The sequence below is a fragment of the Hyalella azteca genome, unplaced genomic scaffold (genome assembly GCF_000764305.2).
Source record: "Hyalella azteca isolate HAZT.00-mixed unplaced genomic scaffold, Hazt_2.0.2 contig8324, whole genome shotgun sequence".
NCBI classification, from domain to species: domain Eukaryota; kingdom Metazoa; phylum Arthropoda; class Malacostraca; order Amphipoda; family Hyalellidae; genus Hyalella; species Hyalella azteca.
The window spans coordinates 196779-209162 of NW_025938421.1; the positions used below are offsets into that span (position 1 = coordinate 196779).

Genomic DNA, 12384 nt, shown 5'->3' on the forward strand with positions numbered 1-12384 from the left:
AGTAACATCCACTTCACCCGGCAATTGCTATCAAATCTCTATCACTAAGTATCGGCAAAAAAAATTAAAATTCACCGTCATTAGAAAAAATTTTAAGAGGCTTGCATTTAAGAAAAATTATTGAGATTTTCTTTATTTTAAATTTTGAATGTAACGTTTTAGAAATTCTCAAAAACGGATGGGGAACTTTTCCAACAGAACTCCGTCCAGCTGTGTTTTGTTTACATGCCGTTGCCCGTTGTCATGTCCGCAGGTACAATCTCTGTGTAACTGAGTCTCGTAAGGGACATGGGGGTCGGCCGGTCGGGGCTCGGGGGACAACCCCACATCCTAACTTCCTAAATTCCTAAGTAAACAAATAATCTGTGTTTCGCAACGAGAGTTGTCACTATGCCACTTCCTAGTTCATTCTGTGACCTGTGTTACAAGTGAATGAAGTGATTGTTTATCGCCAAGCATTCAGTCATTTCAGTGTCACAGTGCAGTCCGAGCTCCAATGCTACCATCTAATGATTTCAAAAATTTGTTGATTCAATAATTTCAGTATTTGTTGACAGACTGACAGTTTTGACACAAAATTCCACTTCTAATCTGACCATATTTTCTGACTGTTCTGTGAAGTGACAGAAGCATGAGCTTTGAAGTTAGTAACTTCATTTATGATTCTACAGCTTCATTTTCATTAAAAGGCTAAAAATGAATCTCACGGTGCTGAGCTGGAATGTAAATGGGCTGCGATCACTGAAAGTACCAATGGTAGACAATTTAAATCAATTAAAATCAGATATAATTTGTATGCAAGAAACTAAAATTACAAGTAAGTTTTTATTCATGTCATTCATAATTCATTCACCGGTATTATTGCAGATTAACTACATCCAAAAAAAAGGGTGTTTTTTTTTTTTTAATTATATGTTTTTTGGGGTGTAGATTACGAATCTGAAATCCATTTTTGGCGGTCGGCATCGGAAAACCGATTTTTTGCAATAATACCGATCACATGTAGCGCACGACATCTTGAATGAAACTTACCCGTTGCACTGCAACGGGTAACATTTTCGTCTTCTTTGTCCATAAATCTGGAGATACATTGCCACAGTGAGTGGGTAACGTAAGTTACGTAACCCCCATGTTAGTAAATAAAGGTGAGTGGGTAACGTAAGTTGTCTGTTACGTAACCCCCATGTTAGTAAGTCGCGAAAAAAATTGGTTTTCCGATGCCGACCGCCAAAAATGGATTTCAGATTCGTAATCTACACCCCAAAAAACATATAATTAAAAAAAAAACCCCCCCTTTTTTTTGGATGTAGTTAATCTGCAATAATACCCATTCACCCACTATGCAAAATTAGATTAGGATCATTAGGTAGGTATAGTTTTTATGCTGTTTATTCAAAAATTTTTTGTCAGTGGCATTTAATAATTTTAAAAGACTATAAAGTTCTGGAATGCAGGATGGTAGTAATAAATTACTTTTGATCCACCTTGGCACCTTAGCTAGTTTTTTTAATCAAAATTTTCATTAAGATAGAAAATTAGAAAGGGAATGGTGCAGACTGCGACTGGAAAGCTAGTTGGTAAAATTCATACATTTTTTTACATGTCAATCATGGCTGTAATATAATATAATATCAGCATGACTATGAAATAGCAAGTATGAAATCTTGCTGCTCTTATGTTGTCTATTTTTGTTTGATTGCTATTGCGGTGGTTAGTGGTATAAAGGTATTGCCATTTGCACTTTGCAAACATGTCATTTCTTAAAATTTTTAAATTCAGCAGTACTTCAACCGTTCAATGCTCCAGCCAAAATATCCTGCATATCGTTATGATAACAACTAACGAGTCAACCCAAAATGTTTATTTGAAAATTGCATAGTTGTAGTCACGTCAGAGCCAGGGTGCAGAGGGTGGAAGCAACGTTGCCAATATAGGGGTTTTTAAGCCCAAAGCATTGCAAACCATTTTCAAGATGCATCGCCAGGTTATTTTTAATGAAAAGCCATTTACGCTGAGTAATGAAAAATTATTTGCAAGCCACGAACTTATTTACAAGGTTGCATGCACGTGTTACCCCAAATAACTAATTTTACCCTATAAAAGTCCTATTCTGCAGCAAGTGTCAACTGAACATGTGATAATGATAATGCAGTCTGACTGCTCTAATGTGACCGCAACTACGCAATCGTAAACTTGTTGTTTACATTTGCGTGGGATATTTCTGGCGAGTACTCACTGCAACTGATTACCGGACAAGCTTCACTGCATCCTGATCCATCCAACGTACCTACCAGAAACCTTACTTTTTTCTAAATAGTTGGCCAAAGACTGGCATTGGCAAATATATTAAATGCAAGAATTTCAATCTAAATGTGTTGGCAAGATCTTCTGAAAGCTTAAATTTTGCTACTGAAGCGTTGCCAAAGATTGTGCAATATTCATCCACTCTCTGCACAGTGGTGTCACAGCAGTCAGACTGCATTATCATTATCATTTAGTTGCCAGTTGCTACTAAAGTAAAGACAAATGTTATGGCTGCTGTTTCTCCATACCAGGATGGTGCAGTTACTGTGGTTTTCTGTGGATTAATCCGGCATATACATGGCTCTGAGCATAGTGACAAAGCAGAGAGTTTTTAAGGGGACCTTCTCCCTTTTATGAAAACTTTTTCATTTACAATTGAATTATTTTGAAACTTGGTACACATACCGGTACCGTATGTAAAACAGAAATCTTAGAACTTTTTGTTCCTGTAAATTATTTGACAAAAATGAAAGAAAACTTGAAATTCATAGAAAACAGCAAAAAATGGGTACTTTGAAAATCTATCTCCCCATACAAGTATTGTGTTACAACATTGAGATACATATCATTTGATTTGTAACAATCATATCTAAAATCCATGTGATCATTTTTTTGAACTTCGAATTGGTTCGGGAGGATGGGGGATTTTCCAAAATTTTCCCCCAAATTTCAAATTTTCCTCCCTCCACCCACCCTTTTTGCAAAATATAATCTTAACTATAACAAAATTGAAAAAATTACCGGATGGTTTCTAGAGATTTCATTTACAAATTAAATGGTACTATATGTCTCATCGCTGTAGCTTCATAACTCTAGGAGGAGATTGGTTTGCTGTGACAATAAGAGTGAATGTTCAGGAGAGTGCAACAAAGTCCTGCGCGAATCGCAATAGGCACTCAATGTAGCAAGGATACAAAAGTAAATGTTACTGCAGCTTGATTCCAGTCAAGGATGGTGGGAACAACTGCATGCACACCTCCTCATATGACACCAGGCGGTTAACTGAGCTGCAGCTAAAGCAGACGCTCTATTTAAAGTGCTTGGCAGCTAATATCCTTCTACCATATTCTATTTGTTAAAGAACTCCCACATGCCCCTCTCTTTCATGATCTGTCATGAACTCATACATCAACGTACAGAGATGGTTTTACTACCGTTGGATAGGTCAGAATGTCATCTTTAAGATGAGACTGAAAACCGGAAAAACGAAAATCCAAAATTTTGGGGGAGACGCTCCCCTTAGACTCTCCATCAAGTTCCATTTATGAGTCCTACAAGTAGACCAGTAAAGTATCATGGATACCAGCATTATCATACGTTATAAATTTGTTGAAATTTTGCGTAAATGAAAAGGTAGAAAATGAACTGATTCTAAAAATCTCTGCTTTGTCACTAATGGCCCTGGCACTTGGCTCGGCGTACATGAGGAAAAATTTGTGTTCTTGGCATACATACCGAGCGTATACTGTACATCAGGAAAAATGTCATGCGCCACACTCGGCCACAGCATACTATACATTCTAGCGCTAAAAGCACAGGGCATAGCATATGGTTGAACTGGTATCAGGTTGACACATAAGAAGCTCATTTTTGCGGATGTACATTGATTATATATTCCTAAGCTCCCAATGGTGATGTTTAGCTGGTGACAATGGTTTCGATTTGTCCTTTGTTCGTGAGTTAAACAGACATATGGAGAAACAACAGACATTTCTGAGGCGGATTTTATGTTTGCATTGACAAAGAGCCATAGGTATAGGTATAGCCGTATAACTCGTAAACGAAGAAAAAACAGAAAAATTGACACAAGCCAAACATCACCGTTGGGAGGTTAGGTTTGTATACTCAAAGTTTCATTCAAATTCGTTCAGTAGTTTAAAAAAAATTTCTTGGGTCACTGTGAATTTCGGCCCGTATTGCTCCATAACTCATGAATGAAAGTGAAACAGAAAAAAAACATCAAAATTAAAGTAAAAAAAAAATTGTAACGAGCTAAACATCGCCGTTTGCAGGTTAGGTTTGTATGTTCAATGTTTCATTCAAATCTGTTCAGTAGTTTAGAAGTAATTTCTTGGCCACTGCAAATCGAGAGGAGATCGAGGAGAATTTTCTTAGGTATTGGTGGAGCCGGCAAAGTTGGATGAGAATATACGTGCTTGGCAATGATTCCTACCGTTTCTTCAGTGGGGCGTTGGTGAAGAGTCTGGTGACATCAAGTGACGTGAGAAGGCCAGATGGGCGTGCAGCAAGGAGGATCTCCAAAAAGTCGTCTCTAGATTTCAAGGAGAATTGCTTTAGGATATACGGTTTACCAATGTCCCAACTGAAGAAACGTTAGGAATCATTGCCAAGCATGTATATTCTCATCTAACTTCGCCGGCTCCACCAATACCTAAGAGAATTCTCCTTGATCTCCTTCGACTTTGCACTTCCAAATCACCTTTCCGGGCTCCCGACAACAATATTTACCGACAAACCAACGGCGTTGCCATGGGCTGTCCCTTGGTCCTACTTTTGCTGAGTACTATATGTGCGAAATTGAAAATCGAGTGCTTTCCGATGAATAGATCAAGCCTGAATTGTACTGCCGGTGTGTCGATGATATCTTCGTTGTCGTTCGAGATGAAGAACAGTTGAGGAATCTGCGGCTGGCCTTTGAAATGAATTCTGTCTTGAAGTTCACCTTTGAGCTCGGCCGAAATCGTACTCTGCCCATTTTAGATATAGTCGTGCAAGCCAAAAATAATTCATTCGTAACCAAAGTACCTATACCGGAAACCCACAGATGTTGGGAGAGTCCTGAACGCCGCCAGCGATTGCCCTGAGCGCTACAAAAAAAGCGCAATACGTGCCCCCGTTCAACGAGCTCTCAAAACCTGCTCATCTGAAAATGACTTGAATACGGAACTGAGAAATTGCAAAGGAATCTTAGTCAATAATGGATTTGCAAATAGAACAATCGACGCAGAGATCTCCAAGCTTCGATCAAACCAGAGCGGACTCAACAACGAACCAGAGACTAACGCAAACGTAACAACCATCTAGTACGAGAATCAAATGACAAGCAGTTATAGAGCAGATGAACGGATCCTCCAATCCATCGTTAACAACAACATCGTGAGCTTAAATAACAATAAAATTAAACTACTGATCTATTATAAAAACAAGAAAATACACAATCTTGTAATGAACAATAACCCCTACAAAAGGATGTTGGGAGAGTTTTCCAAGAGACCAATGTAGTCTATAAGTTTTCCTGTTGTAAAGTTAGTTTTCAACACTGACTACATCGGACTCACAACCACGACATTAAGCCGACGTCTCACGTGCCACCTTCAGTCTGGTGGACCAAGGAACCACCTGATGGAAGCCCACAACGAGACCATCACTCGTACGGTGCTGGAGGAGTGCACCAGCGTCGTCATGCGATGCCCCGACGCCAACCGACTGGCGATAGCTGAGACCCTCATCATTAATTAAGGATAGGACCCCAGCCATCAACCTACAAGCTACTGGATTTGTCAGAACTTTGAGACTGTTTTTGTAGTAATTTTTGTTGTTTCGATTTTTGTTCATCTTAATATTTTAGTGACTAGGCATTATTTCTAGCCAATTCTGTTTTTTGAGTACCTAGTATCCTATTTACATGATTTTGTACTTATGTCGACCAAATTTCGTCACTTAATGCACCTTTTAACTTGATAATGAATGAATGAAACATTCAAAACGTCGTTAACGAAATAAGATGTCCATCGGTAACCTGATTTTCGAATTGCCAGTTCAAACTAAAAATATTGTTCGATATATTAATGAGTCTGTACGTATATGTTCCTGTATGTATATGAGTACATTCTTGTTTCTTGTGCTTATGATTGGTAATTGCCTAACTGCAGCAGGTGCAACAAGATGAAAATTAATTAAAATTGCCAGCCTTGACTACAGTGAGGGAATATAGAAATACCTACGGTATACAAGAATATACATACAAATTCAATACCGGTATACAGTACCTACTATTAAATTTGGCTCATGTGTGTAATGCAATTATTTCTTCAGAAATAGCTTTCTATTTTGGATCAATTTTTTTGTCAAAATTCTATCTTCTGGCATCTAAATTTTTTTAACGAATTTTTCAATTTTTCAATGTCTTCAATGAAGACAATTTATTGGGAAAATGTATCTTCAAACCACTTATCTTTTTTATTATTACAGGAGATATGCTCAGTGAAGATCTTGCTCTTGTTGATGGATACTCTTCCTATTTTTCATTCTCTAGAAGAAGGTGAGTTGGTGTTTCTAATTTTTTTATTGTTTTGTTCAAAAATTTTATTCTTGATTCATAAAATTAGCAGCATAAGCAATTTGTGAGTCTTTGTCATTGCAAATTGCAGGTACTGAAAATTGTATTATTTTATGTAAAATTTTTCTTTAAAATTAATTTTTTTAATTAGATAACTTACTGGATACAGCTATGGTAGGTACGTAGCGTACATAACCAGGTATTCAACGTGTGTCCTGTTTATTCAGCATTTTAGCTCATTAGGTTTCCTTTACACTTGTTTTTAAACTAGGTATGGATTTTTGTTCCCTAACATCCATTTACAACTTTACAGGAGTGGATATTCTGGAGTGGCAACATATGTTAAAACGTCATCCACTCCATTTCATGCCACAGAAGGATTGTGTGGAACTCTTATGAATGACCAATATTTCACTCAACCACAAAATGGTGACAAATGTGTTAATGAGGTAAGTATTCAAACTTTTCTGTATTTATAGGTAATTTTCAACCAATACCTCATTATATATGTACAGTACTTATAGTAATTTTTGATAACTTTTAAGACAGTATTTAATTTTCAATAAAAGAGTTATGAGTTATGACTGTTTTTATGCATCTTTTCCAGGATATTTCTTCTTCTGTTATTGCTGCTGCTTCCTCTCCCTTGTTTGGTGAATGGACCAAACAAACTCTGCGAGAAATTGACTGTGAGGGAAGAACTGTCATGACTTTTCACAGAACATTATGGGTAAATCTGAAAATACTAAATCTGAAAAATTGTTTCCTCATTAAATTTTGTATTTACTGTCTGTTGCTTGTCTGCTTCTAATAATGCCTCATGTACCCAAGCAGTCTCACTTTTGCACTTAACTTTGCTGCATGTTATGAAAATGATGTCATGCTAGCCAGACTTGACTTTAGTTGCATTGGGTGTGGCTAAAATATGAAGAAGTTAACTAAACTTTGTTGAAAAGCATTTATTTCACTTTGTTTTAGACTGAATTTCCATCATAAAGTTATGGCTTAAATTATGTGACGATTCATGTGTTCACGACTTCACGAGAGGAGAGTTTCTGAAATTCGAATAAGCATTTGATTGTAAAAGCTTGATATGGGGTAACTCTAGGTTGCTTGATTTTGGGAAATTCCCAGTATCAACACTACTACAATGATTAAATTAATCACATTCATGCTAATCAACTTATTTTTTTCTTCCTTTTAAGTAGTACTAGTTTCTAATGAATATGTACGTACATGTACTGGTAGGTACCTATATTTTTTCAAACCTGAAATTTAGCTTTCTACTCGTTTTGTTTTTGATGCCTTATTAATATTCTTCACCTGCTTCCAGGCGCCTGCGCATGAACCTTCTGATCAAGATTCACTCTCTTCACAACCTGGCATACTGGCCCTTATAAACGTCTATTGCCCACGAGCTGATCCAGCAAGAGCTGACCGCGTCCAGTTCAAACTTGCCTTCTACAGAGCTTTGAGGCTACGTGCTGCTCTGCTCGCCCAGGCTGGTGCCAGAGTCCTGATTGTTGGGGACTTGAATACGTCCCACACTGTCCTGGATCATTGCGACCCTGACGAGGTGAGATCATCAGAGTCATAGGCAGACTCTTTGGGAAATCGAGATAGTGCGGTTGAAGGCGCACAATTTTCATCTGTCTTTCTCTGATGAATAAGATCTAAAAGAGCTGATGTGGTGCAGTTGTTAGATGCTCTGTCTCACGCACCCAGCGCCCGGGTTCGAGTCCCACTGAGGACAAGTTGGTTCTTCCGGGAAGCTCAGCTCATGGTCAACTCAGCCATTCATCCAACTCTGGTTGATAAATGAGTACCTGGCTTGTCCAGGGTGTTGTGTAATGCAATCAAATGGTTCTGGCGGGTCAGCAAGCCAGTGATGGTCGTGGAACTACCAGTGGCACCGAGTGCCCGGAAAAACTGACCTATCACCCCCCCTCCCTAGTCGCCACTACCAGGATGGGCAATTACAACAATAATATCTAAAAACCTCCAGTGCCACCGAAGATGGAAAAGTACATAAACAATCCCTTAAGTGTTTTCCTCATTGTGATGAATGTTTTCTTGGATTGCGGTCGTCATACGCAATTTATCTATGCATTAGCTACCAGATTTTAGAGGCCTGTTCATTGTGAAGGCGTAGGTTTTACAGGTTATGTATATTCATATCAGAAAGTTAATTATATTCATATTGGATGTGCTAGTATTTTGTTTTGAGAAATAGTTCTTATACGACGAGTGTCTTTGTACGTCGATGAATATATTCCTATTCTTAAGCTTTACCGAGTATAATTTTGGATAGGTATTTGGTTTATGTTTGCCAGTCAATGAACTCGTAATTGATTGTATTTGTCACGGGCGAAATATCGAAGACAAACTTATGAATAATACAAGGTTAATTTTGAGAAAAATTTTTCGCACCATCGTTTACACATTTTATATTCCCAGCTTCGTGATATTGCTTTGTTTCTATTCAGAATTATGGTTTGAAATGGTTTACCTAGGTAAGAAAAATTGTAACAAGGTTTCGGATAAGTACCTATGCATGATCCAAGTTGTAAATTTCTTTGCGTAGTACGTATTACCTACTATATAAATTATTTATTTTTCTAATCTTTTAGACAGTAGTTAGTTAGACTTTTCATTACTTGCAGGATTTTCATCTGAATCCCGGCAGGCAATTCATGAATGGATTCCTGATAACGCCTGAGGATGTCAAGGAATGGTCGTGCAGTTTCCTCGGCCATGGCAGACGCGATCAAATCCCGAAATCTGAGCCGTTGGTTTTTGATGGACGAGAAGCCTCCTCTGGAACTGACAAGCCTCAAACAATGGATAACCACTGCTTCATCCCTGATCAAAGTGGTAAAGATTTCGTGACAGTTGAAAGACATGGAGAGACCAGCTTGACTTCTCGGACGAAAGATGAGGCGCATGAAAATCAATCTTCGTGTCCGAATATTGGAGTAAATGACCACAATTCTTTGGAGAAAGGGAGACCATTGGATGCCGTCGTGCAAGATGGGAATTATTACTCTGACCCGTTAATGGCCCTAAAGCTATATCGAGACTTCAGAATGATTGATACTTTCAGAGCCCTGTATCCTAACAAAAGGGATGTATTTTCCTGTTGGAATGTTAAGGCGAACGCTCGCGAGACGAATTATGGGACTAGGATCGACTACGTACTTAGTGATCCGCTGCTGTTCTCTCAAGTCTCGGACTCGCTGGTTTTATGCGATATAATGGGAAGCGATCACTGCCCAGTTGCTTGTCATTTGAAAATCACTGTTGTTCCAGCTGAAAAATTACCTCAGTTCTGTTCTAAAAATTTTGTCGAGTTCCAAGGAGAGCAACAGAAACTTTCTACTTATTTTCAGAGGAAGGAAACGTTGCCTGAAACCCAAGTGGAGGTCGACCACCAAAATTGGACAAAGTTTGGTGCCAAAAGAAAGTGCGATGATGTAGCCGTTTCGGAAAATACTGAAAGTAAAAGAGGGACTTTGAGTGCCTGCTCCGTAAGCCTTGATCATAAATTGAAAAGTCAATCATCCGCTGACATGGAAAATGAGAAATTCCGTATTGGAGTAAAAAAGCCCACACCCTATTCTAGTCCATCATCAAAGGGAAGAAGTAGTAAGAACTTGTTGAAAAGGCGGGAATCCAAAAATTCTTATCAATCGAAGTTGTCATCGTTTTTCTCTGCCAACAACACTCAAGTCTTGCCAACCAATTATGATGACTCGCTACCCTCGCTAACCTCTCCTTCAATCAAATCAAAGTTTTGTTCTCAGAATCTAGAATACAATCCCAGTGAAAAAAGTAACCCATTATCTCTATATGAGGCGGAAATGAAATACTTGCAGGATAATCCTGATATCTACAAAAAATTGAATATCGACAACGATGGTGATGTGAACATGGACATTTTAAGTACGGTCGTCAAATGTAATGATGTTGGAAATGTTCCAAGACCAAACAAAAGTGCAGGAGCTGATGAGGGCTCCTTTGCGGACGCATTAAACATGGTGGAAGAAATAATAGACCAGTCATATTTTAAAGCAAAGCAAGAGAAAAATATAACTAATTGTGGCATCGTGAAACAAATATCATCTACTAGCAACCAATTGTGTGAACCACTGCCGATTCCTAAATCTCCTAGACCTAATGCTCAAAATGAAAATCTAGTGGCTACCGTTAATCACAATCATTCTACTTTAAAAACTATAAGCTACACATCTGAACATTCTTCGGAAGTAAGAAACGACTCTGAATTATCGAAGACACAAGTAAGTGCTAATAATGGGGCTTCTGACTGGTCATTTATGAAGCAGAAGGCGGCCATTCCTTTATGCTCGGGACATAAAGAGCCTTGCGTCATGAGGACTTCCAAGAAGAAGGGTGTAAACTTCAACAGACGTTTCTATGCCTGCCGTCGGGGTGCCGGAAGGCCTGGCCAGAAAGACGCACAGTGTAACTTTTTCAAGTGGATTTGAACGCCCTGGTTATTGTCTCTTTTTTACTATAGTCTTGTGAATTTAAATTTTATGATGGAAACTGCTCAGGCTGGTACTAAACTTTTTTGTTGGAAGCGTCATGGAAAAAAATTTATTTCGTAAATATTTCTCATTTAATATCAGGGGTCAACATTACCGATCGTTTGCAAGTTTCGGACGTAGTAAATTAAAAAAATGCTCCCACAAATCCAAGAACATCGTTTAAACGCGCCCTGTAAAAGTATTCGGAGGAAGTATACCTTGATTCTTCTATGATCCTCAATGATTTATCACGCATTCGGCAAGCTGTGACAGTACTCTAATTAAATCCGAGTCTTTATTGTTTGTCATAGAAAGGCACTTACATTTTAATGTTGTTGTTTATGGATGGCGACCCGCTGCCTTGTCACCGTTAGTCACCGTGTGCCGTGTCCTCGACCGCACTTGCGATTCTAACTTTCTAATTGGATGTTCAAATTGCTCTGTAATAAACCTGCGCATTTTTGTAAAACAAATGGTTGAGAAATACTTTTTAATCTATTCATTGTTTCAAATTTAAATATCCTTCAACCCATTTTAGCCTCTCGCTACCTGCAACATAAAAAATAACTTATCAAAAAGACAAACGAGTCGAAAAATAAAAAAAAATCAAATAAATAAAAAACATAAAAAATAAGAAAAACACGAAAAAAAAAATCTTATTTTTATTTCTTTTATTTAAAAAAGATAAAAAAATCACCAACCCTGGTTGTGATACCTTCGAACATAGGTTGACGTCCCGTTTTTTCATCTCATGACCCGAAGTAATTTTATTTATTAATTAACGCGGTTTTCAATTACTTGAAATAATGCTGCTCTGAATTGTTTCGATAATAGTTTTAACAGTGATGGAAATCACTCCCGTGTGTACATGCTGTAGATCGGCTTTAATGAAGTAACCGAGGTTCATCATTGTTACGAAGTATTGTTCACTGCAGTGACAGTAATCTATTGAACAGCAGTTCGCAAACTTTGATGGCACGTTCTCATATACTTACACTAATAAATAGTATCACATGCTCTTTATGTAACACAATGCGCTGGTAACTAGTGTATTAGGTTTAATTTAGGTAATAGAGACTATCTTTTTAATTTAATGGGAGTCTCTGGGACTAGGTGAGCGACAGAAGTGCCGGCCAGATTATCTTCGTGTTAATTAATGTACAATGTAGGTGTGTAAAAAAGTTGCAGTACAAAAAGCCCATAGTTCGATAGTGGAAGTTTGCAGCTTGAAAT

General features: G+C 38.0%; 1 protein-coding gene across 2 annotated transcripts; it reads left to right on the plus strand.

Annotated features, from left to right (window-relative positions):
* Window positions 1–298: 298 nt before the first annotated feature.
* LOC108680260 (DNA-(apurinic or apyrimidinic site) endonuclease 2-like) lies at window positions 299–11595 on the plus strand. Of its 2 annotated transcripts, none has more exons than XM_018169063.2 (6): window positions 299–350; window positions 6517–6586; window positions 6918–7053; window positions 7212–7334; window positions 7938–8180; window positions 9268–11595. In XM_018169063.2, the coding sequence occupies exons 2-6, from the start codon at window positions 6522–6524 to the stop codon at window positions 11107–11109; spliced, it is 2409 nt and encodes an 802-aa protein (XP_018024552.1). In that variant the 5' UTR covers window positions 299–350; window positions 6517–6521; the 3' UTR covers window positions 11110–11595. The 2 variants fall into 2 exon arrangements, with proteins under 2 accessions (XP_018024552.1, XP_018024544.1); XM_018169055.2 differs by lacking the exon at window positions 299–350 and adding an exon at window positions 674–817.
* Window positions 11596–12384: the final 789 nt, after the last annotated feature.